Raw genomic sequence first — 18,796 nt, forward strand, 5'->3', positions numbered from 1 at the left:
ATGATACAGTATAGTTCCTGGAGCACCTCCTCTTTTTGCATTCTTCATACGGGATGGAAATAAAGGTCTATAGGTGTAAAGTCCCTCCATGATAAAGGTGGTAGTCGCCTCCCATCTTCACCAACTTCAGTCTGATCTTGGGGTTTAAAGAAGTCATCATGATGGACCACATAAAAGTTAGCCAGCACAAGGAACCGTCTAAAGTATCATACATGACATAAGTGTTACTCAGATCTGTTCTACACTGCGGGAAATAATGGACTATGGGGGCTTCTGTGGTCATCGCTGCAAAGTCTTCCACAATCTTTGTGGTGAAGTTGGCCTGAGCTGATTGGCTGTCAGCGTTCCTACCTATTATCCATTTGTGAGGAAATTCCAAAGCTCAAAAACTACAGAAGAGTCTCAGGGTTGTTTTGCAGCCTCCGACAGCCTCAATGAATAAAAGCACTCGGTCCTTTGGAACATGTACTGGTGGTGGAGAGAGAGGGAGAGAGAGAGAGAGAGAGATACTGTATATTGCACTTAGAAATATATATATATTTCTAAATATATATATATATATTGCACTTAGAAATACCAGAGTAACATAGAGATGTATTATGACTTTTAAAATGTATTTATGTAAGTAGTTTCTTTCCGTTTTTACACAGACAAAACCCTATCTTGACTTTCCAGAAACACACTATTGTTTTTGTAAATGTTTAGAGTTTTTTTTTAATTTTTATGTTTACTTATTTGCTACCTTCTACCTTCTGACAAACACCAGTGCAAAAATGTTCCCCCATTTTCTCGTCTATAGAGTTTTGCTCTTATTCTCTTAGCCAAGTCTGCTGATGCCTTTTTGGCTTCCCATCACTTTTAAGTTCAGTCAAACATCTCATTTGGCCGTATGTCATAGTAGCCCAGTTTGTCTTATTGTGGCTATTTTGCAGCCCCTTCTTGGAATCATAGGGACAATTTTGTTTGGGGATGCAAATTGGCAGGAGTGAAAGTGCCAGTCTCACCTTTTTATAGATAATGAGCCCTATTTCAAGCCTCTGTCTGTCTCTTATGACGGCAAGCTGAGGCCCAGGAGAATGTCATGTCTTCCTGTTGATAAATGCCTTGGCGCTACAGCACAGCACAGCACTCCTCAACACTGCACATTGTAAAGCCCTACAGCCTAAAACAGGTTGTAGTAAGAAACTTTGACAGCACTATTAACATGAATTAGTTTATTTAGTCAACGATATTTTGCATGAAATAACAATACCTTTAAATATATTTGTGTTTCACTGTGTCTTTAAAGCAATGCATACCTGGCTGTTCTCTAGAAATTGTCAGTTTTTATTTTATTTTTGCAAAAATTATTTTAACGATAATCACATAATCCCTGAAACTACTCACACGGTGTGCTTTCCTGAAGATAGAGAGAGAGAAAAAAAGTGCAATTTACAATGTATGTAAATGATTATTTTAGTAGCCCTACAGAAGGAAAGTCAATCTGCAAGCCGAAACGAAAGTGTGCACTTTGCCATTTAGACTGTTGACTGTCCTGGGAAGCCAAAGGTGTGGTGTGTTCTGCTGTGGCGCACCTGTGATGACATATTATTGCATTAATGGCTAGAATGTATTTACTTCCTAACATGGACCTTATGTGCACTCATATTTTCTTCATGTTGTTTTGCATGATTCAGGATTATTTTTTATCATAAATCCACTTCTTTTTCATAATGTGCCAAATCAGAAAAAGCTAATGCTGTAATCGCATCACACAGTCAAACAGATCAGTTCAAGACTTTAAAAAAAAAGTATGCACTTAAAAATTCTAGTTTTTAATCTAGAATAATTTTTCTCCCCTGGGACTCTGTAAGAAGATAAATAGCCTAGTATGCATGTTTCTCAAGCGGCTTAACCCGTATGATGTAGATTTTGATGCAGCATTAAGCAGTATGTGTGTATAGTTACAGTCAAACCTCTTTTTCTATGGTGTGACAAACCTGCAGTGTTATATTTAATATTCTTTCCCATGTGTCCTCCAATCTGATTGGCTGTGAGTATGTGTGTGTGTGTGTGTGTGTGTGTGTGTGTGTGCGTGCCGATACACATTACCGTCTGTCTGTACAGGTTGCAGAGCTTCATTGGCAGGCCCCAATGAAAACCACACACTATCTATGTACTTACGTACGTACGAACGAATATATGTGTCTGTGTGTGATGACACCTAACTGTTGAAGTGGTGGTGTCTCTAAATGTTTTGTAAGCCTAATGTTTTTCCTACTGGCTGGTCTGTGCCAGAAAAGGAAAAAATAAAAATGCAGATTTTTTTTGGAATCATTTGTAAGGAAACAGGGAAACTAAGAGACTTTTTTCACATATAAGTTGTAAATGTTTTACTTGAAATGTCACGAATCAGAACCCAAGCTATATTTTGTTGGTTGAAAGGTGTGTGTGTGTGTGTGTGTGTGTGTGTGTGTGTGTTCTAAACACACTTGAACTTCTCAAAGGACTAAAGTTGTGCCTGAGGTTCAGTAAGAACTGTGAAGTACGTATGAAGTATATTTCAGGATTAAATAAGATTACATTTTTTAGATTTTCTCTTTCAGCTTCAAAATCACAATAACGTCCAGCACCTAAAGTGAATGTGCTCACATCTCCTCAGAACATGTTTGTTTGTTTGTTGGCACTAAATTGGTGCATAAATTCAGCTATATATCCTTGTTGCACTAGTTTTACCTTCCTTAAGTGAAGGCACCCAGGCTTTAGAAGTTGAAAACATTAGCTGATTTTTATTTAAGCTCCCCACGTGTGCAGAGAAATACTGATTTTCTGTGATGTTTAAACAGAGATGTGAGGAGTGCTATTTTCATTCATCGTGCTCTTCCGTTCGCCCCTGCTATTACAATCACATAACACCCTGATATTATAATGCAATTCCAATGCAGTATCCGTGCAGTAAGTACTACTATCGTGACGTTTATGGTGTTCTGTTTTCGATGACTGTCAGACAAGTCATTATGCTAATGTTTTTTTTATTTGTTCACATTATTGTGTCCACCTCCTGAGTGTTAATAAGAACACTTATGTTGAGTGAACACGCCCGCAGATCTCAGTGTGTCAACATTGTCAAACGCACGGTTACAGTTTGACAAAAATAGTGTTTTTTAAAGGCCTTGAAATTGGCTTCAAGCAAAATGAATGTCAAGTTTAAAAAAAAAATATATATATACAACTCTGCAGCAATCATGACTTATCATTTAGATTATTGGTCATTTGTGATATTTTTTGTGGCTTCTGAGATGTCCCAAATTCTCCCTGTAGAGAGAGAGAGAGAGCTTGACTAAAATGTTCTGTGGTCTCATGTTTAGTTTAGTTTATTTTGTTGCTGTATGCAGTGTTCTAAAATATATTAATAGCGTGTTACCATTCGTAACATACCATGCTGTCAGAACCTTATCGTATACTATATGAATGAATGTACAACGGGCCAATGTATTGTTTTTCCACAGCCTAACCGCATGAGATTTGGGTAAAGAGGAATATTGTTCTTGCTACATGTTTTTTGCTTTTGTTCTTTTAGCCATACAGACATTTTCTATATGAATGCCTTAACAGTTTGTCCTCAAAATAACCTGCCTTTTTATTTATAAATGTATATTGTGTTTCATTTTTTATTTTGGCTCCCTGGTCACAGAGTAAAGGTTTGTAAACCCTGACGGACTGACTGTCTGGTCATCTGAGTGTTTCTGTGAAGATGTACAAATAAATTTGTTAAACATTCACCCGGCTATGTTTGCTCTTGCAACGTCCTCTTTGTCAATTTGACTGTACAGCTGCAGGCTTCTTTACGAAAATATATTTTTATGGAAATAATGTGTAATTGACCTTGTGTGTTCAACCATAACAACCTAAATTCTTTGTTTGTCTTATTTCCTGAGTTTGTGGATTCATGTAAATTACAGAATCTATTTTCGTAGAGCAGACAAGTTCCACTAATGTCGCAGAAAAACAGCTTAGTGTCTATTAAATAGTTTCACGTGTGTTGCGTGCATTTTTATTTTTTTTGCCAAACTGTTAAGTGAATCAAATGGTTTGTTCTATTTTAGAAACAACAACATTAAAAGACCGGAAAGATGGTTAGAGGCAACGGAAGTGGAAGTCATGGGTCTCCGTGTCAGAGGGAAAACCACTACGTGACCTCTGCTGCATTTCATAGCAGAGACCCAGGTTCGATTCTCGCCCGCGGTCGTTCTCTGCATGTCACTCCCCTCTCTGCCCCATTTCACCTCTGTCTCTCTGACTATCAATAAAGCATAAAAATGCCCAAAAAGTGCTGAAAGAAATTGTTGAGGTGAATTAATACTCAAACGTAAAGCCAGTACACAAAGCAAAGTTTAATTTTATTTTCCTGCAGATCTTTCCCTTTGAAAAATGACAGATTTCCAATGCACTCTCCTATTTTTATCACATCTCTAAAAAAAACTTTGCCTGTGAATTCTTGGGAGCTATGGGGTTGCTGTGGGGTTGCTTTTGTTTGATTAACTTATACATTTTGCTTTGACAGTTTTAAATCCACAGAACTCCCACAAAGGAGCTGCCCAGTAGGCCTATAATAGAGGACTGACGTCTACAAAATAAACAAGCAAAAAAAAAATGTGTTGGGAGAGCGTGACAAGTGAGACTATTTTGAATATTTCTTTAAATGGAAATGGAAAACATGTTATCCCAGAAGGTCTGTATCCTTCAAGGCCATATCTGCTCCAGGATCGGGATCTACCGGGAGCTGCCTTGGGACACCGGCAGCCATCGGTGGAGAGTTTGGATTGAAAGCTTTCCAGGGCTTGGAGGGGCAGTGGAAGGGGCTATTGTCGCTGGAGCCGGGAGGTTTGGATGAGGTGGTGTCCTCCTCAGAAGACTCTTCCTTGGCCGGGGAGGGAGGTGGAGGGGGAGGGGGAGGAGGGGCGGCGGAGGAGGGGACGTCACGGTCATACAGAAGGTTTCTGAGTGGAGAAAAGCCAGGAGGACGCCGTCTGGAGAACAGCTGAAGAAAAGGAATACGGTGTTCAACAACTGGGTGAATGGGTTGGACTGGTTAATCAACTTTTTCTATGGCCAGCACCACATCATTATAAAAAAATACCCACCTCTTCTCTTTGGTCCTTGTTCTCTAGATGAGAATGTTTTATCTCAGCAGTTTTCACTAGTTTGTACCTTTACTTTTTATTTTATGATATCTTAAAGTTTGCTTTTGATGTTGCTTTTTACATGTTATTTTATGATGTATTTCTTCTTATCGTTTTACCATTTTTACCGTACAGCACTTTGGTCCACCTCAGCAGTTATACATCTGCTGTATAAATACACTTGATTTGACACTTCACAGTTGGAAAACAATCTTTTTTTACTGACACATTTAGAATGTTGTGCTTAAAGTGTGGCACAGCCCCCCCCCCCCACACCCCCCGTTTAGGATTGACAGTGACAACAAAGGAGAGTAATGTCATCCAATTATTGTATTGTCATTATCGATCCCTAACTCCTCCTGTCCACATGTTGAAGAGTCCCAGAGCAGGACACTGAACACTAAACTTCTCAGTGAGGACTTGAACATTCAATCACTGTATAATCAATGTTTATTTATGTAGTACTTTTCAAAAAGATGGGAAAAGCATTTGAAACATTAGCATATTTAGCTCATGAAATTAGAAAAAACAAGCCCTATAGGAGGCATCACAAACAGACTTTAGATGGATTTCTAAAGGAGGAGAAAAGTCTAATGTTTTGTGTGTTTGTGTGTTTTGTGTAAAGTGAGTCTCACCGTGGGAGGCAGTGCTCCTTGCTCACACTCTATTTCGGCCTGCGGGGCCTCAAATCTCCATGGGGCCACATCCACTGTAGAGTTACAGTAATAAAACTCCTGCACACACACACACACACACACACACACACACACACACACACACACACACACACACACACACACACACACACACACACACACACACACACACAATCAGAGACACTTCAGGTCAAATGATCCTAGAAACGATAACAGTTATGTCATACAGTGACGTGTTATTTTTTGTTTACCACATCCTGGTCATCGGGGACACACAGTTCGTTGAGGTCTTTGTGTTCAGTCTTGGCACAGTTGCTCTTCTTCATATCGAACCTCAGATTGTACCTGAAACCTGCCACCACCTATACAGGGATACATCAAGACAGTATAGGTGGAAGAGAATAATTGTTTCCTCTAACATTAATATTTCCCCTTGGGCTAGGGATAACTGGCTGCTGTGATTGGTTCAAAATACTTATGCTGTCATGAGAACCAGAGCAATGCTTGCCTCATCTACACCAACTATCTGTAAAATGTCTTCAACTTAAATGACAATATCTTCATTTGGATTGATAAATATGCCTTACTCTTTTCAGATGATTACTATCATGCAACTAACTCCCCAAATGACATAGTTAGAAGGATGTTGTGGATTTGGGTTTACAGGGGCTTTAAACATAAACAACATTAAACATCGAGGGAATGGTATCTGACGGCCGAATAGTATAATATACCCATCACCCACTGTCTACCTGTCTGGTGGCGTGTCCCACTTCATGCAGGGTGAACAGGTGAGTAGAGTCGGACATGGTGTTATACTTGGAGATGGAGACAGACACTGGAACCTTGAGGTCCTCTGAGTTAACATCAATCTCCTGGGCGCAGCCCAGACAGGGAGCTTTCTCTGGGTTGATGTGGTCATCTGGAGAGGGAAGACACGGTCAAGTCATCTCAAATGTTGGGCTTGTTAAAAAGTACATAAGCCTTGATCTGGGCAGTAAAATATGCAAGGATATTAGCAGAAACTGAAATGGTTCACCAGATTTATAAAAAATAAGAAATGTGTGATGACACTAGGTATATGCAGAGTTAAGTAATTAAGTACGGGCCCTCTGTTTAGGGCCCGTAATTATTACTCTCCACCATACTTATTCTTACTTCTTTTTATTCTTCCGCCACATTTTCGAGCTGCTACTCCTCCCACACCGTTTCACTTAGAAACGCAAAAATTTCACAGAACGTCCGTCCCTACCCCGAATGGTGTGCTATTATACAGTTTTTTGAATTTCCGCTAGGGGGCGCTGTTATTAAGCCCCGACTGAAGAAACTTTGAGAGGCCACGCCCCTCACACCGTAAATCCGATTGACTTGAAATTTCTCACACAGGTGTACTTTAGGGTGCTCTACAAAAAAGCCTCTGGGACCATATAAATCCGCCAGGGAATATTTTTCGCTAATTAGCATAAACTGAAAAACAGGGTTTGAACCACAACTTTCTCAAATTTTACTTTATCAACACCAAATTTCTCACAGAGCCTCGGGGGACTATGACACACATGCCCGTAAAAGATTAGTAAGAAAGCTTGAAAAATATGGCCGACATTGACTAAAACGTTTACGCAGGGGCGAGGCTTAATAACAAATTAGCCATAACTAATTGACCATAGGTCCTATCATCATGAAACTTGCAGGATATGTGCAGAAGACATGTGGTAGCATGGCCCTCTAAACTTGTCGAGATTAACCCATAGGGGGCGCCACGAAAACCATCATTCAAAAATGCAATGTTTGACAGGCCACGCCCCTCTCCCACTGACTCTGATTGACTTGAAATTTCTTACACAATAAAGCCTCTTGGACCATAGGGGTCAGCCATGATTTTTTTTCTTCCCTAATTTACATGACCTGAAATTCAGTCAAGTGACATCTACTTTGTGGATTTCCAACCTATCATCACCAAATTGTGTACACAGCATCAGGTGACCGACGTACACGTGTGTATTAGCCAGATAGCTCAAAAAACATGGCCGCCCTTAACGAAAACGTCTTCGCTAAGAGCGGCCATTTTCGTGCCGTTTTGCCACGATTGCGACCTTCAATCGGCCACAACTCGGGACTGGAGTTCGGAAAGCCCGCGGCGGAGGTTCGTAGAAGCTTTCGGCCCGGCCGACGGGTGGGGCGCCGCCGACGCGGGGATTGGCGGCCTGCGCAGGGCTGCCCGTACTTTCAAAATCTCTGCGGGATTTTCTAGTATTTTTTTTAAAGTTTTTAAAATCTTGAATTAGTTTTAAGATTTATTTTATCTCCACTTTCCATTTGAACATGAGGAAAATTCTTCCAGAATTCCCGTACGCTGTCTTCATTATCATAAACTATTGGAAATGTTCAATAAACTTTGTGCAGATAGTAAAAACGCAAAGCTCTGAAAGAAGTGAAGCTTATACAGGTAGATCATTTTTCTTCTAATCTTCCATGTAAGAGATGAAGGTAAGATACAACTTTTCTGTATCGTAACATGTTCAGAAATGTTTGTCAAAATGGAAGATTATAGTTGTATGTAAAGCAGATGGAGTCCAATGACATATAGGAGAGGGTGTCATGTTTACTTTATAGGTTAAGGAAAGTTATGCCCAAAGCACCAACTTTCACATTAAATAAGCACTAAACTCCAATGATGTTGTCAAACTCACGAAGAACAGTTTTAAAAAGTGTTAAGTTGTGACTAAAATTTATGAATGAGTATCATCAGCATAAGTGGCCATGACTGAATTCTTGTGTTATCTTGTGATAACATCGCTGGAGAAAACGTGCTTTGATTTCTCAAGATCGTGAGATAATGAACAGAAGAGGGAATGCTCTATTGTGATAAAAGGTTGATTATATTGAGATAACTTGTTGTCTCAAGATAACAAAATGCAATAGTAACAATAGCAAATGAACAACCCTTTGTTTTCTCGAGATCGTGAGAAAATAGCATATCGTTTTCAGGTGATAAATACACTAAAGAAAAATTGCAAGCACGGCTGTTCTCAGCTCTCGTAAGTATGTGATAACTGATGTTACTGTCTGTTTGTTTGTCTGGTCAAATAATATTTGCAGTGTTATCATTCATAAAAAAGTAAAATTAGAGAAATGTTGGTTTTATTTTTGCACTATTTTGACTTAAGTTTACCTGTTCTGATACCTCAGGTTTAGAAACGCACACCTTGTATTTTCTCAGAGGACAGACTCCCAATATTACATTAATTCACGCGTTTACTTTTCTTCCAAATGGAGCCATTAAAAGTTGCAAAACATTTTGAAAGTTGGATAGAGAAAACTCAGAATCTATTTACTGTGTAGGCGCACAGTGAGCTGATTAGACAAACAGTCTAAAGTCTACACTGTCACTACCTTTCATGGTGAGATAAGTTAATATTGAGCTCTCCATGGCTGCACATAGTGTTGATATATTACAAAATCACAATGTATTCCCTACGCCCACCTGTGTGCACTTTCCTCAATGACTCACTGTTTTCTTAATGAGAAATATGCTGTCCCCTGATAATCATGTTGGACTGAACCAATACACCTGATAAAACTGTCTGGATAATGTCTGTACAATGGGCCACAGGTTTTGCAGTTATTATCCTAATTGAGTTCCCAAGTTGAAGCATTTATTTCTACTAATATTATTTGCTGAGAGAAATATGAAATAATCTTCACTTTAAATTCCGTTGAGGTTTCAGATAAAAAACAAATTGCTTGTCCCAGATTATTTAACTCTTCAGAAAACTCAAGACAAAGTTAGCAAAGGGCTGTATCATCTGTTCAAGCTTTATTAACTTTAATAAATACAAATAGAAACTGTTCAATATGCTGATTTTGCTCTCTTGCAGAGAACAGATGGGAGCTGCAACCAGAGGCCAATTAGCATAAACACAAGGGAATAAAAGACAGCTAGCCTAGCTTTGTCTGAAAGTAGCAAAAGTCTACTACAGTTTACTAGTTAAATCTCTTTTGTTTCTATTCGTACAAAAGCTGTGAAAATATCAAGTTGTGGTTTTAGTGGAGGTTATATGCCTGATAATTGGGCTTTTGGCAGGGAACAGATGCAACGTAACCAGAGGAAGTCAATTCATGAGGTAATCATAACAACTCGCGGCTTAACACATTCAGGTTTTGTAAGAATTAAACATTATATATGTAGGCTACATAGGCCAGGCCAGTTGTTTCCCCATTGTTTCCAGTGGTTATGCTAAGCTAAGCTAACTGTCTGCTGGCTCCAGCTTCATTTCTATCCCATGCACCAACATAAGACTGGCATCAATCTTCTCCTCTAACCGGCTTCATTAAAGTCAAAATGTTACTGGTAGTAGGCCTACTTGTGTGTCATAACTGTTAAAAACACGCAATTATCTCTTGCCATTCATTCACTCACTCACCGAGAAGACAGTGCACCTGTCTGGTGTCTGCTTCGGTCTCTGTCATGTAGACAGTGGCATTGCATGAAAACGGCCTCTAAGGAGAATAACAGGCGTGGGTGATGTCAGAATTATGAGTTGTGATATCGATAATCATAATAATAACTTTTACATTAAAGGTGGAGTCAGCAATTTTGGAGAATGCTTGTTGTCAAAATCACTTTTTGTGAAAATAATTGAAAATCTCCTCACAATCCGCTACCTGTCTGTACTGTGTATTAACTAAAAAAATCCAGTGTTTATATGGTTAATACATAGGCTCTGTAAACAGGCCGGTTGCTATCGACGGTGGGACCCCTTAGTTAACATAATCTTTGTTTACATACCAGTTTAAGTAGCCTAGGCTGTGTATTGTGGGGAGATATATTTCAGATTTTGACAAAAAGGGATTTTTGTCAACAAACTTTGTCCAGAATCGTTGACTCCACCTTTAACTTCTGCTTCCATGTCTACAAGTGTTTGAGGGATAAGCAGATGTATTATTTTATTGCATGCTTTTTACCCTTCGTGCATAAGGCAGGTAGTTGCATTCTGTCCAGGATGTGTTGCTCCCAACATGACAGTCACTCTTCCTGCTGGTGAACTGCAGCGAGTACACAGAGTCTGAGCCGTTTTCTGACTGTAGAGAGACACACACACACACACACACACACACACACACACACACACACACACACACACACACACACACACACACACACACACACACACACATGCAATCAGTGTGTACCAGAGGTCAAAGTGTCTAAGATTGTTTTCCAAGAATGTCTTGGTAATCCCCTCACAACAATAACACACAACAGTGAAATCATTTGGAAACGTACTTTTAACACACTACATTTGTCTGATATAGGTAATTTAGCTATCAGTGATTACGTAATATCAAATCAAGTGAATATGCAGAAAGCCACAACCTTTTTTATCCTGTCACTACCTTGCTGGCTGTTAGTATCTGATAGAGGGCCAGCTTGTGTCCGCTGCTCATCTCCTCATTGAACTTGTGCACGGCGCTGTGAGCGGCCTGCTCTACAGACGGGTCGTCACAGAAAATCAGGACGCCGGGCTGCACCTCTGTTACCTCCTGGAAGAGGAGGAAAATGCCCAAAATTAGTTCTGCCTTACTGCTTGGGATTATTATTTTTTATTTTTTCTCTGAAAGCTGTAAAAATACACAAACATTGCTGCAGTGGTGAAAAGTCAGAAACAATTATTTACACAAATAAACATCCTACCACTTTATACAATGGGAATTATGGTTATTCTACTCAATACAACTTGTAAACTAACAAGTTACTATTTATAAAAAAAAATCCTCTCCATAGAATAAATATGCATACTGCAAAATATGATGCATTTTTATAAGTAGTCACTAGTTAACCCCACTTAGGCAGCACTATGTTATTACACATATGTTATACACCATGTTGCAGTGTGTAAGCTAAAATGCTTTTTACATGATCCTTCATCTTTAATTATATAAAATTATGTAATTGTTATAGGACGGTAACTTGCCAGTTATGTATGAGTACTTTTGGTTTACATTTTTGTAGATAACGCTGTCCTGCTACTTTAGTAAAGTTTTACTTGTAGTGGAGTATTTTTATAGTGTGTTATTACTACTACAATTTAAGTAAAGGACCTAAATACTTATTCCATCCCTGCTTTAACCCTTTGCAGCATAATCATCATCTGTTCTCACAGTATAATCTAAGTCGTAAACCAGAAAACCTGTCAGGCATTGGAATGTTTGATTTTCCTTCTCCTTACCTGCCCAAATACTGAGCTGTGGAGGCACAGCAGGCCCAGCACACACAGCCCCAATCGGCTCCTCATGGTCTGATGCTGATGGATGTTGGCTCTGCTCTGCTACTTATGGTAAATCAGGTAAACCAGAAAATGAACACTTTATCAGTGCAATGAGAGTGCATTGCATGTCCACATGGCCTCCTAACTCTGGCAGTGTTTGCCGGATCAATATCAAATTCCTTATTTAAAAAAAACAAGAATGGTTATTATTGCCAAATCTTCAAAAACAAATTAAACATTTAGCACTTACGGTTTCTGCAGATGGAGTGGCCTGCTGTCGATGGACTGCTGAGTTTAGTTTTCCTCAAACTGTGAATCCTGAGAGAGATGATGACACACTGATAGACACAGAGGACAGGAGGGTACAGAGGACACACACACACACACACACACGCACACACACACACACACACACACACACACACACACACACACACACACACGTTAATGCTTAAAGCGCTCAGTCGGGAAAGGAGAGTAAATGTTTGCTCTTTTGTTTGCACTCCTACTTGTCAAGTCAATACAACAGTCAGTATCAGAGCGAAAAGAGAGCAAGTAAGAAGATTTACCAACTTCCTTAGGAGTGACTTTGAATAGGCAAACATCTCCTACTTCATGGTCACATACACAGATGAAACCACAATAAGTAGACTTGATGGACACTCACTGTAAGCTAGCAAAAAAATCCTTAACAGTACTTTTTTAGGGGACGTTGCATGTGTGTGTGTGTTTGTGTGTGTGATTTGTGTGTTTTAGCTTGTACTTTGTCCCTGCCGACCTTTAGCCTTATCCACTCTGATTTCCCCACAGCTCCTCTGTTAAATGAGGTGAACTGCTGCTCAGATGTCACTCTCAATATAGGGGGGAACGGGGTAATCTGAGCCACTTTTTACACTTGCTCCCCTCTAAGCTAGCTAAAATGATTTATCACTCAAATTTACACATTTCCCATTAATTCAGGATGTTTCCTAGAAATGGGCATTGGCAGAATTTTTTCAAGACAAAGGGCAGTGAAAATATGATTGTTTTAAAAAAAGTTGTCATGTGGCTCACTTTACCCCAGCTGTGGGGTAAACTGATCCACTTACTTTTTCCACTCTGAAACTACCTTAACAACACATATTGTAACAGTAAGAATCCTGAAAGCTAGCCACACATTCCAGAACTAATGTCGGACTAGTAAAAGAATGATGGGGTTTGGTCGATTAAGCAAAGCACATTTTCTAAACACTTGAAAGTAACTTTGAACAAAATCAAATACAACATATTATAATTCAAAAGGTTTTAATAAGATTCAAATGAAAGATAGAACCAGTTAGATTAGAACACAGTCTGGGGGTCAGAACACAGTACCCTTAGAGCCAGCTAGTGTCTGGGGGTCAAAGCATAGGAAAATCAGAACGAGCAAGAACAGTCTGGGACTCAGAACACAGGAGAAGACCCAACTGGATTATAACATCAGCCTGTTATACTCTACAACTAGGCCTACTCTACATTCCAGCCCTGAAGGTTACAGGGAAAGATGAGAAGGTGCTCTTTCCATGTGGTTGCCCCAGGTCGTCTTCCTGGTGTATTTCCTTGGCATGATGGCTTTTCTACAATGTGTATGACATTAAAATAAAACATATGTCATGTAATATTACATTAAAATATGTTTAAGACTAAACTTAACTTGTGCCTCATGGTGGGGGAAAGTGAGACAGTGGCTCACTTTCCCCCACAGCATTTGGCTCACTTTCCCCCACCACCACAATTTGAGAAAAAACTACCTCTCTTAGCATTTCAGGCTAATCTTTAGCTAATATCATCACATGGTTTCATATGTTGGTAGTTCATCAACACGTATGATAGAAGTTTTTCTACGTGAATACATTTGCTTTGGCACAACAGTTGATTAAGTTGACAGCAAGAAAATTTACTTTTACATGCAAAATACCTATTTTGGTGAAAAAAAAACATGCTTACCACAGCACCATGAGGTCCTCTCTTTCAGGGCCATGGGGAAATGAGAGGGGCTTGAAAACATATATCTCACATGACCACAAATGTTTTCCGTTGCCTAGATACAGGGGGTGGCTCACATTACCCGATGCCTCAGATTCCCCCGTTCTCCCCTATATGTTACAGATGTCTCATGCAGACATTGTGTGTTGTTCTGTCTTGTTCAGAACAAGTACGATGAGGTCAGCACACCAGTCAAACTGATGACAACATGCCTTAATCCCACACACTTCCCGGACTGATCATTGGCTATGTTGCACTTAATAGTTCACCCACCAACCCAACTCTACATGTTCTTTTTGTTTGTTTATGTTTGTTTTGTAAAGCGCTGAGTGAGAGAAGAGCGCTATATAAATACAATTTATTATTATTATTATTATTATTATTATTATTATTATTATTATTATTATTATTATTATTATTATTATTATTATTATTATTATTATTATTATTATGCATTATGCATTATATTACATTACAGATATGTTTGAGATTGTAAAGAAACACATACTTGTGATAGTGTGAACATGTAGACAAGAGCTGGTTTTTAGAAGCATAATACTTCCCTCTAGTGGTTACATATACATCTTGAAATGCTTAGGTGGGTCCCACACGGTGTCACATCTGAAAAAGGTTAAAAAAAAAACACATCATTTTTAGCACAAAAAGTTTTGCTTATTTTCTTTAAACCTTCCACTTATTTTAATGTTTTGTTTCATTTTCATTATTGAATTATTTGACCTCTGAAGAACTCATAGGAATATTCAAGTATTATAGGCTATGATTCAACTTTCTGCATGAGAGCTATAGTACATGAGAAGACTGATACGCTAGCGCTCTTCCATCCAGCAGCAGTTAGTTTAGTTTAGCATAACAGAGGAAAAGACAAGCTCGCCTCTGTTTAGTAACACATTCCATTTATTAGCAACTCTTTATCAGCTGATTGTTAAGTAATTATCAGTTTTTTCAGGAGTTTCACATGGGTCAAGTAAAGAAAGGTGAGGCCATTTTACTTATATGTCCCATCATACTCAATGCCCGTTACCTGTAAGTGCATACAGCAAGTGGGATTTTAATAAATGAAAAACAAGAAGAAACAACACTGTCAGCCACCCTACATAATACAACATGAACATTTACTAGCATTCATCCTTAGAATAGCATCACGTGTCTGTTTTTATTCACTCCTGTTATTTTTTATAAAAATACTTTATTGCAGGTCTCATCAAAGTAGTTATCATCTTAGACTGTTGTTGTTCATGTTGTTCAGCATTCCTGTAATATTAATATATTTTGTAGTGGGAATATAATAAATAAAAACAAATAACTGAATGAAAATAATTACATTAAAGGTACAATATGTAAAGATTTTGCATTAAAACTTCACAAAATGACATAACCAATGTAAAATATATTTTTGAGTTATGTATTGAAACATCCCAAAAAATTCTAAACATTTTCAATTAAAGAGGAAGTGATTAATTTTTATAAAGTAACGCCCCGAGTTAAATGGTCACCCATCACTGACGGATGGGAATTCTCCCCTGCTTCTTGCCCCTCTAACTTCCGAAAAATCCCGAGTGTAATATGTGGCGGACTGGACAATACGTCAGAGTAAGTCACTAGACAACTGCGTGAAAAAACTGCGGTCACGCCAACTACACTTCGGAGAAGCGCGGTCACATCATCTTCATTTAGTAAACAATTTGCCGTCTACAATGCTATTTACTGTAAAGTGCCGACACAGGCCTCATTTAAGTCAATTTCTTCAACAAAACCACTTCATTCAACTGTCCTCCCTGTGTCTGCGGTAGGATCCTATCTCTGTGCTTGCTTAAATCATAAAACTTCACTTTCGAATGTGTGAAACTTAAATTAGCAATTAGAAGAAGTTAAATGGAATGCCACATTTATGAAATGAAGACAGAGTGTTTAAAACATTGTTCAGTAAAACTATCCTTAACCCTCTTTCTACCGACATATTTTACAAACATGGACTACTGACAGGGTCACTGGAGATCCCATGCAAAAAATAAATACATTTAAATTAGAAACCACCATCAGTGAAACATTTCACATTATTTGTCTTCTATAAAGCTGTTTTGTTATTTAAATAATGCCATCTGAGAGAAAATACACTTTTAATGCAATTTTCATTGTAATGCATGTGCATTTTCCCTTGTCTCTGAAAACACAATTGTCTTTTTTAAATGTATTTTTATTAAACAATTTCTTATTTTACTTTATTTGTAGTGAGGCATTATAATGTACTACGCATTAACAATAGCATGAAATACCAGACTTTGGTTGGCACCTGAATTTACATAAACTCATTTCCCCAAATAGTGTATGGTCTGATTTCACCATCCCCCAACTGCTGCAGACCATCTTCCCTTTGTGGATCAAGGTACTCGTCACAGGATGCATGAAGGAGGCCTCTCTCTTTGAAACCCCTTTATCTTAACACATGTTGTTCTTGTTTCTCTGCATGTCATTCCAATACTTGATGATGTCATTGGGGGAGATCCGATGGGATGTGACCAGGTTTCTGTACCCACAACTGGAGTAAGGCACTCGCCAACTGTTAAAAGGATTATTGGGAGATGGCGTTAATTCAATCTGCAGATTCGCCAGACAGATCCCCACATAAACGTCCTCCAAGTGCAGCATGGGTATGCTGAGAGAGGTCCGGTATATCAGCTTGGCCAGATCCCCAGAGAACACGTACCCTGTGCCCGAGCAGAATGGTGGGTAGCGCTCACCTGGGTACAGCTCTGGTGGCATGTACCACTTGCTTTTTTTGTTTCGAATTGGTCCATTGCTGTTCATGAGAACGCCAGTGAAGTACTTTTGCTTGGGAGGCAGGTCAGGCTTCAGCAGATTCTGGATAAGATACTCAGTATTCACAAACATGTCAGTGTCTGTCTTCATCACATATGAGGCGTTCGGGCAATACGTGGTAACCCAGTACATCCCCATCAGGGTTTTGATGGTCAGGTTATTATAGGTGTCCTGATAGTCCTGTTGGATGATGTCGTGGTAAACATGGCTCTCATTCTCTATGCTGCTAGGCTTGTAGGTGTCTGAGATCTTTCTTGTGCCGAGGAGGAAAAGACGGACAAACCCTGGGCCCTTTGCTATGGTCTCATTTGCCCATGTCTGTCGGATGGCGTTGCGGGCCTCTACCCCTCCTTCTTCTGAAGTGATGAGGAGGATGAGGAAGGGTGTGCTGTTTCTGCACTTTAAGGGCTCGTTCAGGATGTAGCGGTACGGCCCTCCCACACCCATCTGCTTCTGTAAACTGTTTTTAGTGCTCATGGCGTGCCCAAGCCCAGTTACTCCCACCATGGCTCCTCCTCCTCCAGCTGCCTCGCCAGCAAACCCATCCACCTGCTTAGAACTGATGTTGAGCAGAGGCTTTGGGGTTCCCCACCACAGGCTCCTCAGGGAGCTGCTCTGGTTCTTCGGGGGTCCACTAGGTCCAGGCAACCAATCCTGCTGGTGGGTGATGATGATGAAGAAGAAGAGCACAGTCAGGAGGCCGGCCAAATGGGTCCATAAGAGCCAGTGCTTGATGGTCCACTGCATGGTGTTCAGGGTCACAGAAAGTTGCGTCTGCTGGAGTAGCTGCTCATACAGTCACCTTAAACATGTGGTTGCCAACAGTAAGAGAGTTATCTGAGCTGGTGGATCGGTTGGAGTGAGCCTACTGGTGGACTCACACAGTGCAGCATACAGAGAGGTTAAAAGGGCCCCTGATGGAGCTAGGAGCACAATGCTCTACGTCTCATCTTCTTCAGGATTGGATAATTGTCACCTCTTCTGTGCTTGCTCTCTCTAATCTGAAATGAGAAAAAAATACAGAGAAAATAGTATTGGCAGCTTAACCAAAAGGCGTTAGTTTTCTGTGTTTTTTCAAAATTGCTGGAGCAGGTTAGCCAGAAAATCGATGCACGATGGGGACACTCTGACCACTACACCACGAGCAGCCCCTTGGACGTGAGGGATTTCAGCTGTCAACTAAATAAAGATCTTGTTATGTGTAAGATGACACATTGGCTTCATCAGGGAAAAGAAAAGTCTGGGTTTGAAATAAAAGTCCCAGTCAAAGAATGGAAGAGCCATATACACTGCCCAGCAAAAAAAAGTCACCAACTGGATTTAACTAAGCAAATATGCAAGAGCCCTCCATCGGTCAAAAACTGCAGTGATAAATATGTTTCAGTTGCCAACAAGTTATTCAACCCTAATTGATGCAGTGAATAGCTTCTTATTTCTTTAACAACCATGTCGGAAGACATATCCTGTGGTAGTGGAAAATATGTTACTCTGTTTCAGAAGGGTCAGATTATTGGCCTGCATCGAACAAAGAAAACAACTAAGGAGAAGCTGAAACTACTAAAATTGGGTTGAGAACAGTCCAACGCATTATTAAATCCTGGTGAACCATCATCTTCAAGGAAGAAATGTGGTCAGAATTTATTTTTGAATGATCAAGAAAACTTAAACGTTTGGTAAAATCAAATCATAAAAAACAAGAGTAGAACTCACAGCTATGTTTAAAAGTGAAAGTACGAGTATTTCCACGAGAGAAAATGTGAAGAGAACTCAAGGGATTGGGACTAAAGATTGGACTCTGGAGCAATGGGAAAAGATTGTTTCACAAAAAAACATCACTTACTTCCCAAGTTGAACACTGTAACACAAT

The 18,796-nt window shown here is 39.5% G+C and overlaps 2 protein-coding genes across 2 annotated transcripts; both read right to left on the minus strand.

Annotated features, from left to right (window-relative positions):
• Window positions 1-4,699: 4,699 nt before the first annotated feature.
• Window positions 4,700-12,114, minus strand: kng1 (kininogen 1; the record flags this gene model as incomplete). The annotated part of the gene is made up of 8 exons (XM_080032196.1): window positions 4,700-5,020; window positions 5,798-5,896; window positions 6,070-6,180; window positions 6,571-6,740; window positions 10,243-10,318; window positions 10,784-10,900; window positions 11,216-11,359; window positions 12,049-12,114. 8 exons carry the CDS (start codon window positions 12,112-12,114, stop codon window positions 4,700-4,702), a joined length of 1,104 nt encoding a protein of 367 aa, XP_079888322.1.
• A 4,434-nt stretch (window positions 12,115-16,548) lies between these two features.
• On the minus strand, window positions 16,549-17,687 carry LOC307253974 (beta-1,3-galactosyltransferase 2-like; the record flags this gene model as incomplete). The annotated part of the gene is made up of 1 exon (XM_080032197.1): window positions 16,549-17,687. Exon 1 carries the CDS (start codon window positions 17,674-17,676, stop codon window positions 16,549-16,551), a length of 1,128 nt encoding a protein of 375 aa, XP_079888323.1. The 5' UTR covers window positions 17,677-17,687.
• Between the last annotated feature and the right edge of the window lie 1,109 nt (window positions 17,688-18,796).

This window comes from Ammodytes marinus (assembly GCF_949987685.1).
Source record: "Ammodytes marinus genome assembly, chromosome: 8".
Classification (NCBI taxonomy): Eukaryota; Metazoa; Chordata; class Actinopteri; order Uranoscopiformes; family Ammodytidae; genus Ammodytes; species Ammodytes marinus.